The sequence below is a fragment of the Brassica oleracea genome, chromosome C8 (genome assembly GCF_000695525.1).
Source record: "Brassica oleracea var. oleracea cultivar TO1000 chromosome C8, BOL, whole genome shotgun sequence".
In the NCBI taxonomy this organism is placed as follows: domain Eukaryota; kingdom Viridiplantae; phylum Streptophyta; class Magnoliopsida; order Brassicales; family Brassicaceae; genus Brassica; species Brassica oleracea.
In genome coordinates this window covers 523630-541553 of record NC_027755.1, presented here as the reverse complement: position 1 = coordinate 541553, position 17924 = coordinate 523630, and the positions used below count along the sequence as shown (strand labels likewise).

Below are 17924 nucleotides of genomic sequence, written 5' to 3'. Positions count from 1 at the left end.
GTAGAACACCTCACGACTCACAGTGACAGCAACCAGCGTATATACAGGGCCGCGGAGACACATAGGGTTAGTATCAATTTGGATATGTTCTTCTGCTATCTCTGGTCCGATTTAAAAAAAATACATTGACTAAATCACTTTCATCGCAGGAACAACAGCCAATCTGATGTCCAACCCTTCTGAGCTTTATACGAAGACATCGTTTTCAGAAATACAAATACTAATAGTTTGAGACCCTTTACTCTGTTATTTAATAATTGGTTTCAAATACAGAGTTCCTAATATGTATTTAGTGTGTTAGTTAGATGTTAATATTTATGTTTAACTAATATTTCATCTTTTTTATAATTTCTAACAATTTTCTCTCAAATTATTTAGATAAATTAAATAATGGAAAAGTTCAAATAATTTATAAAAAACGAAAATACATATAATCTTTTGGATTAAAAGATGACAAATTATGAAACTATAACAATTTAAATCAAATTATATTACATATTGGCCATCTATCGGTTCAATCGATTTAGTTTCGGGTTTTCGTCATTTTTTAAATATGGATATTTTTAAAAACCTAAATTGAATTATCGAACCACTGGATTAATCGGTTTGACCGTGGGTTCGGATCAAATTAAAAAACACTGATTTAAATTCAAAAATATTTTAAATACAAATGTTCTTAAAAATTAATAAAATATTTATTAAGATGTAGAATTTATCATCATAAAATATTCAGCGCTTGCAAAACACAGATCAAAATCTGTCTTACATTATTTTCAAATTATCATCCCGTCCGTAGGGCGGGCTGGCCCTAGTATGTATATAAAATGCACTACATCACGCATGATATAATTTTGATCACATAATAATAATGATTAAGTACTATTACTACGTATCTATCTATATATATATAAATATGTTTGCCTCACTCCTGTTGCGCCACGTCATAAAGTTGGTTGCTGACAGGCCGACACGTGTCCGGGTTGGATGATACTCACCGTTTCACTTAATCACAATTATTAATGAGCTTTTCTCTTTTTGTTAATAAATATTTCAGATCAGTGTTTTGGGCTTAACATAATTGGATTTCTGGGCTTTAGGGTAACACATGAGGGGGTCCCACATGAGACGGCTTCTTCTCCAAAAATAATATCGACGAACGAAAAACAGATCTGCTGCGTTTTAACAACTCCGGTTCAAACCTACGGCCAATGAAGATTTGATGCACCGGCCACGCTGAATTCCGATAAAGGTCAGTTGGAAGGCGTCATATTTGGCTGTTCGATTCCACTTCTTCTACCATTGGTTGAATTTTGGAACCGTTATGGAAGTCGGTTGGATTCATGTATCCTCATTGATTATCACATTAATTCATTCAATGAACCCCCTCATTAAAATATTTTAACTCAAATATAACTAATCTTAACATAAATAATCCTTCAACACCCTAAAATTCTCAAAACCATAAACATTATTATATACTTCTCTTAACAAAATTTTACAAAACATACATACAAACGGAATATACAATTACATCACAAAAAAAGGAAGAAGTATGAATTACTTTAGGAATGACTTCATGTTTTGAGTAATATTCGCAAAAAAAAAAACCTTAAATACGTTAGTTTAATTAAGAATATTATAAAACAAAACATTTGAATTAAAATAAATATTAAAAATATAATGTTATTTATCAGAGAATAGTAAAATTTACTGTCATTATAATTCAAAACAAAAAAAATAATTATAATGATCTCATAAGTTTTCATTATTTTTTCGTTTATAATATTTTTTAATCTATCATAATTTTAAATTACTTCATAAATTATTATAAAATCACTTTTATTATAACTTTCCGTCCGTAGGGCGGGCCGGTCCCAGTACTCCTATATAATAATGAGCATTGAAAACCCAAAGTTTGCATTATTAAGAGAAATTCACCAAGAACACATAGATGAGAAGAATTAAATTAATACTAGTAGATATTTGGTCAAAAATAATAATAATAAGAGAAGATATCAGTGATCATGGTGCATGTGCTGAGTTATTAGTGCTGCCTCCCGTCTCAGTCTCAATGCCAAGTACACATTTTTTAATTCCAAAAATGACCTACAGGTAAATGACGTGTTTGATGAATAATAAAATAATAATTTGTTCTTTTGATTTCTCTCTCTGGTTGGTTTTGTTTGCTATAGAAGGAACGCCAGATGAGTTAAATGGTGGCTGCAAACCACTTAATCTCACTCATCTCCTCCTCGCTTCTCTTGGTGGTCTTCTTGTCGCTGCTGCTGCTTTCGCCGGAGAATCATTCCTTCACCGCAGGAAAGCTCATCAAGGTGATTCCATGGGGAACAAAGATCAGAAGATAGCCCCTTTGATTGAGAGGAAAGATTCAGGTCGACGATCAAACCTCGAGAGATTCTCCCACTATGTTGGTACGTTTTCTTGGATCTCCAAGACATTTTAACAATGAACTTTTCGCTAATATATAGCCCAAAACAAAAGTTGCTAATACTCTTAAGTAGGAAGAAAGAAAAATAATCAGTATTGACCAAATGATTACGGGGCTGTTTGTTTCACCATTTGCCATCTCCATCCAAATGATTCATTTATATGATCTATTCAAATGATCCATTCAGATTTTTGCGATTGTTTGTTTGTCCATCCACATAGCTCATCTAGATGAATCATCTAAATGAATCTTATGTTTGTTTCTTTATTTTCATTTCCATTCAAATGAGTTTAGTAAAAAAATTACCAAAATATCCTTGTGTCTAATATTAATTTTAACTATATTACATTTAATTATTTAGTTTAATATATTTACATTAGAATTATTTCAAAATTAACGAGTTTTCTTTTTGCGGTTTGGACGGGAAAACAAGTTTTTTCGGTTTTAGTGAGAAAACACAATTTTTATGTTTTGGCGGAAAACAAGATTTTTCGGTTTTGGCGGAAAAACGATATTTTTCGGTTTTGGCGGGAAAATACATTTTTTTTGTTTTGGCGAGAAAACAAGTTTTTGCGGTTTTGACGGAAAAACACGTTTTTGGCGAGAAAACACGTTTTTGCGGTTTTGGAGGGAACCACGTTTTTGCGATTTTGGCGGGAAAACACATTTTTGCGATTTTGGCGGGAAAACACGTTTTTGCGGTTTTGTCGGGAAAATGCATTTTTGCGTTTTTGGAGGAAAACACATTTTTGCGATTTTGGCGGGAAAACACATTTTTGCGATTTTGGCGGGAAAACACATTTTTGCGATTTTGGCGGGAAAACACATTTTTGCGATTTTGGCGGGAAAACACATTTTTGCGATTTTGGCGGGAAAACACATTTTTGCGATTTTGGCGGGAAAACACATTTTTGCGATTTTGGCGGGAAAACACATTTTTGCGATTTTGGCGGGAAAACACNNNGTTTTTTGGTTTTGGCGGGAAAACACATTTTTTGGTTTTGGCGGGAAAACACGTTTTTGCAATTTTGGCGGGAAAACACGGTTTGCGACTTTGGCGGGAAAACATGTTTTTTTGTGTTTTGACGGAAAAATGTATTTTGGGGTGTTGGCGTGAAAACATTTTTTTTGTGATTTTGGCATGAAAACGTGTTTTCGGTTTTTGCGGAAAAACACGTTTTTGCAATTTTGACGGGAAAACATTTTTTTGCAATTTTAGCGGGAAAATGCGTTTTGGGGTTTTGGCGTGAAAAAGTAGTTTTTAGCACAAGAAAAAGTGTTTTTGTAGTTTTGTCAGTTTTCGTTTGTGACAAAAATGATATTATGTTTATGTTTGTAATTTGTGAATTACATTAGGGGTATAATAGACGTTATACCATTTTGAATGAACCATCTCCATTCAAATGATTCAAATTAGTTCAGCTGAATGGATTTTAAAATTAAGCCTAGATTTCCAAAAGTCATCCGGATGATCCATCTGAATGTGTTGCACTTTTAGTGCCTTAACAAACAAAACTCTCATTTTCATCCAGATGGTCCTTCCAGATGTTGAAACAAACATGCCCTATATTAATAGGACAAAGTTATATTGATAATTTGATACTACCTCAAAAGCCTATAATCACATGATCTCATTGATTAATTAAGATTATAGAATATATAATAGTTATAGTGAAGACTTCTTATACACATCCCTGTAATTATAAGGGCTTGTCTGCAGGCTTTAATAGACTACATGCATGTACAACTTTATCACCGAAGCTTGTAATCACATGATATCAATGATTGCATTCTTCCAAATTCTTGCATGAAGTTCTAGTGGAGATTTTATATATACCTGACATTATAAGGGCTTATCTACACAAGTCTACATAGCTTATGGTGATGGAGGCGTTAATAGACTACATACATGATAAATGATACATGTACCGCTTTATCTCCATACAGACCTTTCATGAAATTAAGGGACCTCTGTAAAATTTCATTATCTTATGTAGACATTTATATTTCTCTTTTTTTACAACAATAATTGCTTGACATGTATTATTGATTTAATTAATATTTAACATATTATATCCAAAAAATACAGCAAGGCAGCTAGGATTTGAGGATCCAAATGAATGCCCACAACTATGCAAACTGGCAAATGCATATTTGGTGAAAACAAAGGGATATGATGAGAATGTGTATGAATATTTGGTGAATGAAGCTGAGCCTGAGTCTCTCTACGTTCATCTCCTTGAAGAATTGGAAAGATGCATTCTCACGTATTTTGCTTTCAATTGGACTCAATCTTCCAACCTCATCTCTCAGGTACTTAATTTCGTTTCTGTACATAAAAAATCAACATGTTTTATATTTTGACAACTACTTGAAGTGTTTTCAGCACAAAAATACTGATTGGAGCTAGTGTATTTTGTAGGTTTGTTTTGACTCTTTCAAGTCGTTATATGATATCATTAGTTTTCTTTTCAAATATATATTAAACATTCCATTTTTTTGGAAAAAGAAACATTCAACTTTTCCGCTGGGTGGAGTAGGCTAATAATGCGTATGAATTAAAAATATATATAATAATGAGTATGAATAATAAAATATTTATTTCTCCATACGACAGGTTTTAAGCGACGAATCGGATCAGAAAGCACCAAAACTCAAGGACTTCGTGATGGCAGCGACAAGGTGTTCGAATTGTTCCATATCCAATAATTCTATATGATCTCACACAAGGACGCAACTATCATATATATATATATATATATATATATATATATATATATATATTATAAATACATTAGTTGATAAATGCATATAAAATAGTATATGAATTGCGTAATCATCGTTGCCGTGCTAATGACTCCAACTTAATTATCTACTTTAAATATACTATTCATTAACATTAAAAAGATTGTAAAACTAAGTGGACCATGTCAACAAAATCGTATATTCAGTTGATTATATACATTTGTTTAATATAATGCAGAAAACAAAGATTTGAAAGAGTAACAAAAGACCTGAAGGTGACAAGGGTTTTCTCGACATTAGTTGAAGAGATGAAAGTCATCAACGTCGGCAGCAGCGGTGAGTCGCACTGTACTGAAGTAATGTCTCCGGTGGCTCATAACAAACGCAGTCCGGTCCTCCTCCTTATGGGCGGCGGAATGGGCGCCGGAAAGAGCACCGTCCTCAAAGATATCCTCCACGAGTAAAGTTTTAATTATATCTATTATATATACAAAATATGCATGCTTGCATTTTATGTGATATGCTTAAATGCATGTAGCTATAAAGCCAATTAAATTACCAAAAATATATATTTTGGCAGGCCATTTTGGTCTGAGGCAGGGGACGACGCAGTGTTGATAGAAGCAGATGCGTTTAAGGAGACGGATGTTATATATAGAGCTCTTAGTTCTAGAGGTCACCACGACGATATGCTTCAAACTGCTGAATTGGTACGTTCATTATTTCTAAATCCTTAGGTTTATGACAAATGGACTACATTTAAAATATATACATAATATATATAGGTTCACCAATCATCTACCGATGCTGCATCATCATTACTAGTAACAGCATTAAACGAAGGACGTGATGTGATAATGGATGGAACCTTATCATGGGAGCCATTCGTGGAACAAATGATCACAATGGCTAGGAACGTCCACAAACATAGATATAGAATGGGCGCAGGCTACAAGGTGAACGAAGACGGGACAACGACCGAAGAATATTGGAGAAAAGAAGAAACAGAACCAAATGGGAAACAACAAAACTTGAAACCATATAGGATCGAGCTGGTCGGTGTTGTTTGTGATGCTTATCTAGCAGTAGCAAGAGGCATACGGAGAGCTCTAATGGTGAAGAGAGCAGTGAGGGTGAAATCTCAGCTAAAATCACACAAGAGTTTTGCTAATGCGTTCCCAAAATACTGTGAGCTTGTTGATAACGCTAGGCTTTACTGCACCAACGCTGTTGGTGGTCCTCCAAGGGTAACAAAGTTAAAGTCAATATCAATATAACGTCATTTTTTTTTTCAGATACTAACATGTAACATGTAACATGTTATTCTCTTTGGTTGGTTCGTTGGAGCAGCTTATAGCGTGGAAAGCTGGAAATAGTAGGCTTTTGGTGGATCCAGAAGACATCGAGTGTTTAAAACGGGTCAGCAATCTTAATCCAGATGCAGAATCTATTTACGAGCTTTACTCGGATCCAAGCCTGTTAAGCCAGCCAGGTTCAGTTTGGACGGAAATCGTTATAGTCCCATCAAGGCCTGAGGTTCAGAGAAAACTTAATGATACCATCAAGAAAATCGAAAAGACCCAAGCAAAATCCCTATAAACTGTTGTCTTTTGCTGTTTGCCATTTGCGTGTTTTTATTTATTTTGAACTTCTGTTTTGATTTGTTTTCACCAGCTTTTTTTCAGTATTTTTGTACTAGTCTAAATAAGAATAAAACTATTAAAATGTTTTTTTTTTCACTTTTCTACTGCTTAACAATTATATATATACACGTATATATGAATATGATTTTATAAAGTTGATTACTAACATAACTCAGAACATTATGTATATTACAAGATATGATTTCCTCATAATGTGTTTTAACACAAGTGACATAAAAAAAACAATTCACCAAAATCAAAATTAAAATTCCATGGAAATCATAATTTATCTTCTAAGTACTGAAGATATGATTTTTCTCATATGTTTACAATATGTAACTACACTAAAGAATAATAATTGTATTTCAATTTGTTCATGTTATCCTGTTTTAAAATCATGTTATTGTGGATATTTAATGGCTTAGTTACACAAGGGGTTATACAGCTAAAAAAAAGAAAGTGCGTGCTGTTATGAAAATAAAGAGAATATAGAGCCACTAAAGAATAAATAAGAATATAGGGTTCTCAAGTGTTCCCCATATATATTTGTAGCGCCGAACCAAACCTCCTCTCTCCGCAAAGACCTGACGCAGACAACCAGTCTCTCAAGCTTCTCTAACGGTCTTAGGGGTTTTATCCTTTTTGCTGAGATCTAGTCATGGTGAGTTCTCAATCTCTGAATCTTCTTTCCTCATTTCGTTATCTGATACTGATGGTTTGGTTAAATACTATCTATGTAGGCGGATGTGGAACCAGAGGTTGCTGCGGCTGGAGTCCCGAAGAAGAGGACATTCAAGAAGTTTGCCTTCAAAGGAGTCGATCTCGATGCTCTTCTCGATATGTCTACTGATGACCTTGTCAAGCTCTTCCCTTCTCGTATTCGCAGAAGGTAAAGACAATAAAAATGATTTCACATTGTAGATTATGTTCTGTAATGGCTGATTTATGTTTTTTTTTTTCTGACATATCTCTCTGTCTGAAATTGGTTTAGGTTCTCTAGAGGCTTGACCAGGAAGCCAATGGCTCTCATTAAGAAGCTGCGTAAGGCGGTAAGCATTTCATTTCTTAATGTGGTAGTGAAATGGGCTTGATTGTCGGAATATAATCAGTTATGTCTTTCAGATCCTAGAATGTCTGTCTTTGTGTTCCGTCTTGTTTGTTTTTTTTTATTTGTTGCAAACTTTAGTTTGTTGCCTGAACGTGAAAAATTTCTGTATATTTACAATAGTTTTTACATCAATTAATCCGTGTCATAGAGATGTTTGAGTTGCTGAATCTGTCTACCTGATATATATAATAGCCTTGTCTTTACTTATGATTGTTACATTTTTACTTATTACTGGAAACTATTGCTATGATCAACATATCATTAGTCTACTATTTAATACTTTTCATGTTTACTTAAGAACATTAATTTTCTTTAATCACAACTAAGTGTTTATGCTTTTGGTTAATAATTAGAAAAGGGAGGCACCACAAGGTGAGAAGCCAGAGCCGGTGAGAACCCACCTGAGGAACATGATCATTGTCCCAGAGATGATCGGAAGCATCATTGGAGTGTACAATGGAAAGACCTTTAACCAGGTCGAGATCAAGCCCGAGATGATTGGTCACTACTTGGCTGAGTTCTCCATCTCATACAAGCCGGTTAAGCACGGTAGGCCTGGTGTTGGTGCTACCCACTCCTCCCGTTTCATTCCCCTCAAGTGAAGAGCTTGTTGTTAAACTTGGGGAATGTGTTCCAATCTTTATATGGCCTTTCTGTTGTTGTTTTATGATGAAACTTTAGATACTTTATCAACTCTAGCTCATGCATTTTCATATTATGTGGCCAGGATCTTAAAATCAAATGTTATTGAGTTTCGTTATGTTCATTATGTTGATTATAATTTATTCTAATTCCTGTAGCATTTGATAAGCTTACACTTTAAGCATGCTCAAGGAGATTTCATCATTAGGAAACATTCACTTGCTTATCGTAAATCAAAATTTTAATTTCTCGACATTGATTAGTTTGTAAACAAACATTGTTAGCAGTCCCATAAACACGGGTATATGCACTTAACCACCACATAATTAGTATGATAACCAAACACGATTATACGTTAAAATTTGTATGATAGCCACAGACCACATGATAGTCGATATTTTCTTGTGACGGTTTTAGAAGAAAAAATTAATGTGATGAAAAAATTTATCTATAACCAAAAAGTGGGCTTCTAGTGATTGGGCTTGGGCCTTTTTCAGTTGTAAGGAAGTTATCTTCTCTTCGTTCTCTGTTTTTTTTCTTGGGTCAAAATCTTCTCTTCGTTCTCTATCTTGAGGATTTCTAGGGTTCTGAGATTCAGGAGAGAGATAACGAACAGCAATGGCGAATCAAGTGATCTCCGGAATCAAGGAAACGGTTCAATCGATCAACGGCGCGGCTCGTCCATGGGGCGATTTCCTCGATCTCTCCGCTTTCAGCTTCCCGTCCTCCTTCTCCGACGCCACAACTCGCCTCACTCAGAACCTTGCTCATTTCCGCATCAACTACACCATCATCCTCTCCGTCCTCCTCGCTCTAACCTTGATCACACGCCCGATCGCCATCCTCGCTTTCGTAGCCGTCGGCTTAGCTTGGTTCTTCCTCTATTTCGCTCGCGAGGAGGCGCTCACCGTCTTCGGGTTCACCGTCGACGATGGCGTCGTGGCGGTGCTTCTCATCGTTCTAACGATCGCAGCGCTAGTTACCACTGGAGTTTGGCTCAGTGCTCTCACCACCGTTGGATTCGGAGCTCTGGTTTTGATCTTACACGCGGCGCTGAGAGGAACGGAGGATCTTGTGACGGATGATCTGGAATCGCCTTACGGACCAATGCTCTCTACCGCCGGCGGAGATAACGGTGATTACAGTGGGATTTGAGCTACATTTGGTGCTTGTAACTAAACTCTAATTGTTTTCTTTGTGTTCATTATTAGACATTGTTCAAGACGTTAAGGAATCAAATGAAAGTTTATACGATCCGGATTAGTTAGTATTAGCAGCCTATTAGGTGATTAGCTAAACCGTAATTAACCTGACACACTTAGATAATAAGCTGGTATGCAATAGTTATGTTCTATGGCGTCTCCTAATTGATCCGATCCTCACTCTACTACATTGCAAGTAGCTTATCTTTTGTAACCATTCTTTTTTTTTTTTTTGTGAATCAACTTGCATTTAAATAAAATCATGTTTGGTTAATAAGGAGTGCCTCTTTGGCAACAGAGTCAGCTCTACTATTCTCCAATTTAGGGATAAACTTAAACTTGATGGAATTGAAAAGGGGAGAAATTAAATAGATGTCGTTGAGAGGAGATGCGATCTCTAGATGGCGTCTTTTTGAGTTCACGAGGTTGATGAGAGTCTGTGAATCGGAGAGAACCAGGAGAGAGCATATCTGATATAGGCACAGAAACCACACCTGAACCACGGGCCAATCGGATGTACCATTCAGCCAACCGAAGGACCAACCAGGATATGTGTTCAGTCAAAACGGCGTATCTCCGTAACCAGGAGGAATTTTGCAATGAAACCAATTTTCATGCATTCTACACTCAACTAGGAGTCAACCCCAATTGGAAGAATCTCCAAAGCTACTTGGACCAGGAAGATACAAATTTTACAAACCGGAGGTTCTCCATCTCGTCCATCTGCGAGCATCCGAGTTTAGAAGTTGCTTCAAGCCCAACAAAGAAGCGTTCCGACCCAAACCAAAAAATGGACTTCAAGATGGATCTCTTATCAAGCCAACAAGCCCAAGAAGAGGAGAAAATACCACGGAAATCTCATGATAAACTTTCGTGCATACCATATAGTAGTTATATTGTGCATTTAAATATCAAAAAGAAAAAAAAAATCATTTAGTCTTATTTGCATTAGATTTATAGAATTGTTTCCAGTTTATTTTTTCGGTTTTGCATTCCAAAACAAGAAAAATAAAAATTGCATTTGTTACTTGCCATTATTTTTGTTTTCATATTTCATATTAGTCTGACTTAGTTCTTCCATGTCATTGTTGCATTCAAAAACAAAATAAAAATATTTTTGCATCATTGTTTTAGAAAAGTCGGTCCAAAGCATTTTTATTATTTGTTTGCATAAGGATTCGACCACTGCCTTTAAAAGCACTTAACTACATTGTGTGTTTTTCATCGCAGGTACCATGGATGAGGAAGATAACTCTTGGGAAGAAGAGCAATCCATGCTTGACGAAGAAAGTAGTTATGGAGATGATCAATGGTCCAACGATGGCTCCAACACTGATTTTGAAGAGGATCCTTATGAAGGAGATCCTGAGCCAGTACCACCAGACCCTTACCACATTGATAACCACTCCACTGATTGTTCTAGAAGAGAAGCTGAATGGTCCAACGATGGCTCCAACACTGATTTTGAAGAGGATCCTTATGAAGGAGATCCTGAGCCAGTACCACCAGACCCTTACCACATTGATAACCACTCCACTGATTGTTCTAGAAGAGAAGCTGTCCTAGAAGAAAGCTATGGAAGTGGTTCATGGCAGGAAGAGGCTGGAGTTGAAAACTGCCTAGAAAACAAAGAAGAGTGGGAGCATGAATCTGATGAAGAAACTCAGCTCCAACTGGACGTTAAAGAGGACTCATGGGAGGCTCAAACCCATCCTGATTCTGATCAAGAAATAGAAGAGAGTTCTTGGGCTGGAGTACCATTCTCTGGTCCGGAGGAGAGACAAGCATTGTCTATGAAGCCTTACCGAGATTTTGGGTCATGGTATGAGGAAACTGATTCTCAAATCAGTGAAGATGAAGCAAGGCATCCCAGCCATGAGGCTGAGATCCATGGATATGATCTAGGTGTGCCTGAAAAGGAGGAATCCATAAGTGAGGCCGGAAGAAATGTTAAAGAATCCCAACTTGCCTTGGCTGAAGAGGAAGAACTTGTAAGTGAAGCCGGAAGAAATGTTACTGAGCTTGAAGCATCCTCCATCAACCTTTCTGGTTATAACAAAGAAGCTGCTGCTTATCAACAATGGGAGGACAACTTGAAAACCTGGTACTACAGTTACCAACTATCAGATGAGGAGGCTGATGACGAATCTATTGATACTTGGGAAGATTTCAGATTATAAATGAGGAGATTAGTTGAAAAGGCTGAGAAGGAAACTGCAGCCCAATACCACCAGCCCCAAAAGAATGATACACATGCAGTCCACACTTCAACTCCACGCTTTAGGACTAGGAGTAAGAAGGCTGATCACCCCCACAGCCCACAAGAGGTGGAACCGACCATAGAAAAGCCCACTATCAAGCAATCAAAGAGTTCACAGCCGAGTTCACTACAACTTCCAAAAAAGCCAGCAATCCGTCCAAGGTCAAAAGGAACTTCAGAAAATACAGATAGCAAGGCCACAGTAGTCCATATCAAAGGAGGTCCACGTCCTGAAGATGAAGCTATGCAACAAGGTTTGCAAAAGCCACCAGCATCATCAAATCAAAGTAAGTCCTCTAATTCTAAAAATATTAAAATTCAGACATGTTGTAGATGTTATAAGAGGGGACACTTTGCTGTAAATTGTCCATCTAGAAAGTTATTAGGAAGCATATCACTGGAGTTGAAACCAGAGCCAAGTAAAGCAAGTGATAGTCTTGTTCCTTTAGAGCTTTCAAATTATGGATTTATGCACTTGTCTTTGCTAAAAAGTTTTGATCCAGGTATAGGGAAAGGAGATGGGCGACCAAACAAGTCTGAGAGGTTGAAAGAAAGCCAGGGACAGCACCTGACTTGTCCACAAAACGTTGAAGAAGATGCAAGAAACAATAAAAGCACACAAGCTACCAAAGAGCAAATCATTCTTCAACTAGCTGAAACCATTTGGGTAAGTCTAAATTTTACTTGTCCAAATTATAAATTCTCAAACACAGATATAATTCACTTGTTTTCTGCCAAAATTTTTGAGAATATTTCAGGAACAGAGGCCAAGGATCCCATAGGCGATCCACACAAAGAGATCACACGGTGTCTAGATGCCTAAGGAAAGCAAGAAGTTACCATCAACAACTTCTTGATTCCTGACGCCCCATCATATCAAAAACAACATCCAGGAGGCCATATCAATATAGAGGAGTAGTCCGGTCGTTCCTACTCAAAGGAGAGCCACCAGATTTGCCACCAAAGACCAAATCGACAAAATACCAAGGTAAGGCCCTAGAATCTCAAAAGAGGATGAAACCTGACTTGCTCTATCTTGGTGCAGGTTATCCAGTTTCGAGGTCGAAACCTTTTCAAGAGAGAGGGGATGATATAGGCACAGAAACCACACCTGAACCAGGGGCCAACCGGATGTACCATTCAGCCAACCGAAGGACCAATCAGGATATGTGTTCAGTCAAAACGGCGTATCTCCGTAACCAGGAGGAATTTTGTAATGAAACCAATTTTAATGCATTCTACACTCATCTAGGAGTCAACCCCAACTGGAATCATCTCCAAATCTACTCTTGCCAGGAATATACGAATTTTACAAACCGGCGGTTCTCCATCTCGTCCATCTGCGAGCATCCGAGTTTAGAAGTTTCTTCAAGCCCAACAAAGAAGCGTTCCGACCCAAACCAAAAAATGGATTTCAAGATGGATCTCTTATCAAGCCAAAAAGCCCAAGAATAGGAGAAAATACCACGGAAATCTCAAGATACAATCAGCAAGCATAGGATTAAGAGGATCTTCATGATCCAAGGCTTCCAGAATACACATACAACCGTCCAGAAGAGCCTCCCCTCATCTTTCCCTACACCAGCAAGCATAGGATTAATAGGATCTTCATTTACACCAAGTTTCCTTTTTCGGAATCACTCACAACTTGGAGAATAAATCACCAACGGCTATTTTTCCACGACCAGAGCTTCCTGAAGCTACTTGCAAGGAACCTAGACGTCCCAAGACACCATTCCTTCTTGCCCAAACTTTCCAGATTCAAGGAGATCATCAAGTTCCCCATTTTTAGCCAAAAATCCATTTATCCTATTCCAACGGCTAGTTTTTATTTCCTTTGATTTCTTTCTGATTTTTGCTTTGTAATCATTGTCTCCAGAGCCTATATAAGCTCTTGGTCGACCCTTGTAAGAAACCACCTTTCAATCCTTAAGAAATAATATTCAGTTTGTTTATTTTTATCAAAGAGAGTCTTTGAATAGAAATCCGTTCTTAGGATACTTGAGTGATTCTTGTGTTCTATTGATTCGTCTAGCATAGGTTGCTTGTGTGATTCAAAAGCCAGTGTTATTCCAGATTGAGAGATTCAATCAAACCCACGGATTGAGAGAGTCAAACATCATCTATCAAGCATCATCGATCCATCTTCCATCATCAATCATCTATCCATAAACCATTCCATCCCTTTATCTGTTTAGCTTCTGTTCTTATTTTAATTATTCATAAACTCATTGTTTTTCATTGTTTCCAGGTTAGATTGGATTAAAAAGAATAGCAAGTTGGCCATCTTCACCGTCTATCCATCCGGTCTTCATCCTTACCGATAAGATCGCCCCATCGCCCATCCATCTCATCGACCCAGCTTTCCAGCCTGCAACAATATCCCACGACGAAGGGCAGAGTTCATGGCGTTTCGCAACGCCAACGTTTCCGCCATCAGGGGCGACACCACAAAAGATTCGGTCGTTGAGTGTGAAGAGGATAATCCAGCATCATCGATGATCCAAGCGAGACCAGCACATTTAGTAACCGGATTCCAAGCGGCATCAGTATACAAGCGTGTGCGAGTTGGGTCTAGGGCGGGATCCTGGGCGATACTGGTTGGGGTTGATCGTGATTGGTTGGTTTGTTCTTGTGAGAGAACCCATTCTCTAGCTTCTTTGATCGCTTTTAGCAAAGTCTCCTCCGGTGTGAAGACTCTTTTCTGAAAAATCAATTGGTTCCAGGAGATCCATAAGTTCCAGCAGATCGAAGCAGATAGCATACCTAGTCCCACACCAGTGAGAGGGAGAGATGGTACTTGTCGGAGTAGCTCGAGTCCATAGCCCGTTGTTATTGAGGGAGATGGATCGAAGTTCAAAGCTAGGGGAGCTGAGGTCCATACTTCCTTTGCGTAATTGCATATGAAGAGTACATGAGCTACCGACTCTATAGCTCCACACCGTGGGCATCGATTAGTTAGGGGGATGTTCCTTATTGCAAATTTCTCTCCCACTGGCAAAGCATTATGTAGGGTGCTCCACAGAAAGACTTTAATCTTTTCTGGAGTTTTTAAGTTCAGACGTTGGCTAACCAATCATGGTTTGTTTCAGGAGCAGGTATTTGGGTGATGATTCTTGATTCTGCCTGCGCTCTGTAGCCTGACTTAGCAGTATGTTCCCCTGATGCTGATTTGAGCCATACTCTTTCAACTGTGGCGCTGCAAATGGATGGTTTGATATGCAAGATCTCCTCTTTGTGGAACGGGAGTATGCTATCAATCTTTTGAATGTCCCACTCCGTGGAGTTGGCTAGCATTAGGGCCGAGACTTTGAGGTCTTTGAGAGCTTCCGGGGCAGGTCCAATGGGTCTTTGCTGAGTTGTGGAGGAGAGCCAAGCGTCGCTCCACACATTGATCTCCTCTCCTGTGCCCACGATCCAGCCGAGGTGATTAATAAGTAAATCGCTTCCAATAAGTACACCTTTCCATCCATAGGAAGACGATTTTGAGGCTCGAATTGATAAGAAGTGTTCTTCCTTGCAGTATTTTGCCAACAGACAACGGGCAAGGAGACATGAAGGGTTTTTGAGGATTCTCTAGCTGAGTTTGGCTAACAAGGCATCCTTGAAGGTAGCTATATCCTTAAAGCCCAAACCTCCTTGTTTTTTTTGCTCTAGCCATTTTTTTCCAGGATATCCATAACATCTTTCTTTTTTCTTGTGAATCATCCCACCAGAACCGGGTTAATAACGATTGGATTTGAGCACAAAGGGAGATGGGAAGCTTGAAACAGGACATTGCGTGGGACGGCATAGCAGAGAGGACTGTACGCAGCATGATCATCTTCCCTGCTCGTGAGAGGAACTTAGAGGACCAGCTGATAGACTTGTGCTTGATACGGTCCACTATGTTGGCAAATTGATCTCGCTTTCTTCTACCAAACTGCTCAGGGAGGCCAAGGTAAATTACGAATCCACCATTGCTCTCTATGCCTAGAATCAGCTTAATTTGGTCTTTTCTAGCTTGACTGGTGCCTTTGGAGAAGGATATAGCTGATTTTTGTAGATTGATAAGTTGACCAGAGACTGATTCGTAGGTAGATATGATCTTGTTCAGTGTCTGTTCATTCTGCTCATTAGCTTTGCAAAAAAACATTGTATCATCTGCAAATAGCAGTTGATTAATGCATGGCGCCCCGAAGTAATTCTTATGCCCTTTAGTGATCCATTACGTTGGCCCATCTTAAAGAAGCTTGATAGTAGTTCACTGCATAGAATGAAAATATATGGGGAGAGGGGGTCTCCCTGTCTGATCCCCCTTCCTGGTTTAACGTTTCCTCTTGTTGCATCATTGATAATGAAAGAGTAGTTGACTGTTGAAATGCATTGCATGATCCATTCAGTCCACGTAGGGTGAAAGCCAAATCTCAGGATAGCCGCTTTAGTAATGTCCCACTCCATCCTATCATAGACTTTACTCATGTCAGTTTTGACAACCATGTAGAAGTGTTTCTTAGCCTTAGATGTCTTGAGATAGTGTAGCAGTTCATGTGTAATTAAGACATTATCTGATATGGTCCTCTTTGGAACGAATGCAAATTGAGTCTCGGTGATCAGAGCTCCTAACAGGGGTTGGAGGCGTCTCGCTAGCAGCTTTGAGATGATTTTGTAGCTCACATTGCAGAGAGCTATAGGTCTGTAATCAGAAACTCGCTTGGGGCTAGTGATTTTCGGTATCAGTCTAATATGAATTTCATTGATTGTTCTTGGCATGCAGCCAGATTGGAAGAAAGCTTGCACTTCTTTAATCATATCATCTCCCACGACATTCCAGTTGGATTGGAAGAAGCAAGCTGAGAAGCCGTCGGGTCCAGGAGCTTTCCCCGGGTGAATGGAGAAGAGGGCATCTTTGATCTCCTTTGCATCAGGCATGTAGCCATTCTAAACTGCGAGTTATTCACTTCAAGCCTGATGTCATTGCAGCATATGTTCTGACATTAGACATCAATCCAGGAAATGTAACCTGAAAAAACCTATATAGTCAAGGGAGCAGTAACAGAGTTACCGATGAAGAAGAAACCCCTTTAGTTGACCTCATCTTTTCCTTTTGGGCTTCAGATTTGGATTTATTTCCTAATCTGTAGATGAGAAAAAGCAGCTGAAAGGGCTCGAAAATAATTTAATTGGCCGGCTTGGAATCAGAAACTCACTGTTGTAACTTGTAAGCCGGCCAATTACCAGACATCAATGATTTAGAGTGTGTTGTTGTCTTTCATGGATGTGTGAGAACCGAAGACCTCCAACCAAAGCTCCATATTAATCTCAAGTTTATGTAGAAAAATAAATATTTTTAACATTTAAAACATTTACCGCAGCTAATCCTAATTAAAAATGTATTGGAACTCCTTTTGTTTTTGTTCCCTAATTCATAATTAATGGTTTTGTGACACCCGTCACTTTCGAAATAGTAAAAATACTTCGATAAATACAAATATCTTAAATATCCATATATAAATATTTGAAAGTCCACATCCACGCATGAATTCCATAATATAAAATAAAATCCGAAACATAAGGTACGACATAAACCGAGAATCCAAAATACGAAATACCATAACGATAAAAGTCCAAAGGCCTAGAGGCCCGATAACGATAAAATCGATAAAACGATAGAAGCCCAAAAGCCCAATAGCACCGGTCCGAAAAATCACTCCTGCTCATCGGTCTCACCTGAAAGGGGGAAATAAGGAGGGGTGAGCGACAGGGGAATCGCCCAGTGAGGTATGGGATGCTAAACCGCAAACCACTGACTCAGTTCATAGCACTACAACTATGTAGGCCTAGCTCTAGCACGAGACAATCACGGTGCCTATTACACCACACAGAACAATCACAT

General features: G+C 38.2%; 4 protein-coding genes and 1 long non-coding RNA gene across 5 annotated transcripts in view; 4 read left to right on the top strand and 1 right to left on the bottom strand.

Annotated features, from left to right (window-relative positions):
* Positions 1 to 2116: 2116 nt before the first annotated feature.
* On the top strand, positions 2117 to 6893 carry LOC106308363. Its single transcript, XM_013745522.1, has 7 exons — positions 2117 to 2432; positions 4539 to 4762; positions 5067 to 5131; positions 5433 to 5654; positions 5775 to 5904; positions 5980 to 6441; positions 6545 to 6893. Exons 1-7 carry the CDS (start codon positions 2117 to 2119, stop codon positions 6791 to 6793), a joined length of 1668 nt encoding a protein of 555 aa, XP_013600976.1. The 3' UTR covers positions 6794 to 6893.
* Positions 6894 to 7387: 494 nt separating this feature from the next.
* Positions 7388 to 8723, top strand: LOC106307947 (40S ribosomal protein S15-1). The gene is made up of 4 exons (XM_013745045.1): positions 7388 to 7498; positions 7578 to 7726; positions 7829 to 7886; positions 8299 to 8723. Exons 1-4 carry the CDS (start codon positions 7496 to 7498, stop codon positions 8545 to 8547), a joined length of 459 nt encoding a protein of 152 aa, XP_013600499.1. The 5' UTR covers positions 7388 to 7495; the 3' UTR covers positions 8548 to 8723.
* A 398-nt stretch (positions 8724 to 9121) lies between these two features.
* On the top strand, positions 9122 to 9850 carry LOC106309638 (PRA1 family protein D). The gene has a single exon (XM_013746712.1). The coding sequence runs from the start codon at positions 9206 to 9208 to the stop codon at positions 9740 to 9742; it is 537 nt and encodes a 178-aa protein (XP_013602166.1). The 5' UTR covers positions 9122 to 9205; the 3' UTR covers positions 9743 to 9850.
* A 1174-nt stretch (positions 9851 to 11024) lies between these two features.
* Positions 11025 to 14722, top strand: LOC106308362 (midasin-like). Its single transcript, XM_013745521.1, has 2 exons — positions 11025 to 12336; positions 12553 to 14722. Exon 1 carries the CDS (start codon positions 11025 to 11027, stop codon positions 11967 to 11969), a length of 945 nt encoding a protein of 314 aa, XP_013600975.1. The 3' UTR covers positions 11970 to 12336; positions 12553 to 14722.
* Positions 14723 to 17520: 2798 nt separating this feature from the next.
* The window catches only part of LOC106310062, a 5819-nt gene continuing 5415 nt past the window's right edge, over positions 17521 to 17924 (bottom strand). The window contains exon 2 of the long non-coding RNA XR_001263674.1: positions 17521 to 17758. This is a non-coding gene — a long non-coding RNA (uncharacterized LOC106310062). The remainder of the gene's footprint in view (positions 17759 to 17924) is intronic.

Excerpts from the sequence above, each read along its gene's own strand:
- LOC106308363 (XM_013745522.1), top strand. The coding sequence starts at position 2,117 with ATGACGTGTTTGATGAATAATAAAATAATAATTTGTTCTTTTGATTTC. Across the intron at positions 4,763-5,066 it reads CTTCCAACCTCATCTCTCAG|GTTTTAAGCGACGAATCGGA; the intron begins GTACTTAATTTC and ends TCCATACGACAG. Across the intron at positions 5,905-5,979 it reads TGCTTCAAACTGCTGAATTG|GTTCACCAATCATCTACCGA; the intron begins GTACGTTCATTA and ends TAATATATATAG.
- LOC106307947 (XM_013745045.1), top strand. Across the intron at positions 7,727-7,828 it reads CCTTCTCGTATTCGCAGAAG|GTTCTCTAGAGGCTTGACCA; the intron begins GTAAAGACAATA and ends AAATTGGTTTAG. Across the intron at positions 7,887-8,298 it reads TTAAGAAGCTGCGTAAGGCG|AAAAGGGAGGCACCACAAGG; the intron begins GTAAGCATTTCA and ends GTTAATAATTAG.
- LOC106309638 (XM_013746712.1), top strand. The coding sequence starts at position 9,206 with ATGGCGAATCAAGTGATCTCCGGAATCAAGGAAACGGTTCAATCGATC.
- LOC106308362 (XM_013745521.1), top strand. The coding sequence starts at position 11,025 with ATGGATGAGGAAGATAACTCTTGGGAAGAAGAGCAATCCATGCTTGAC.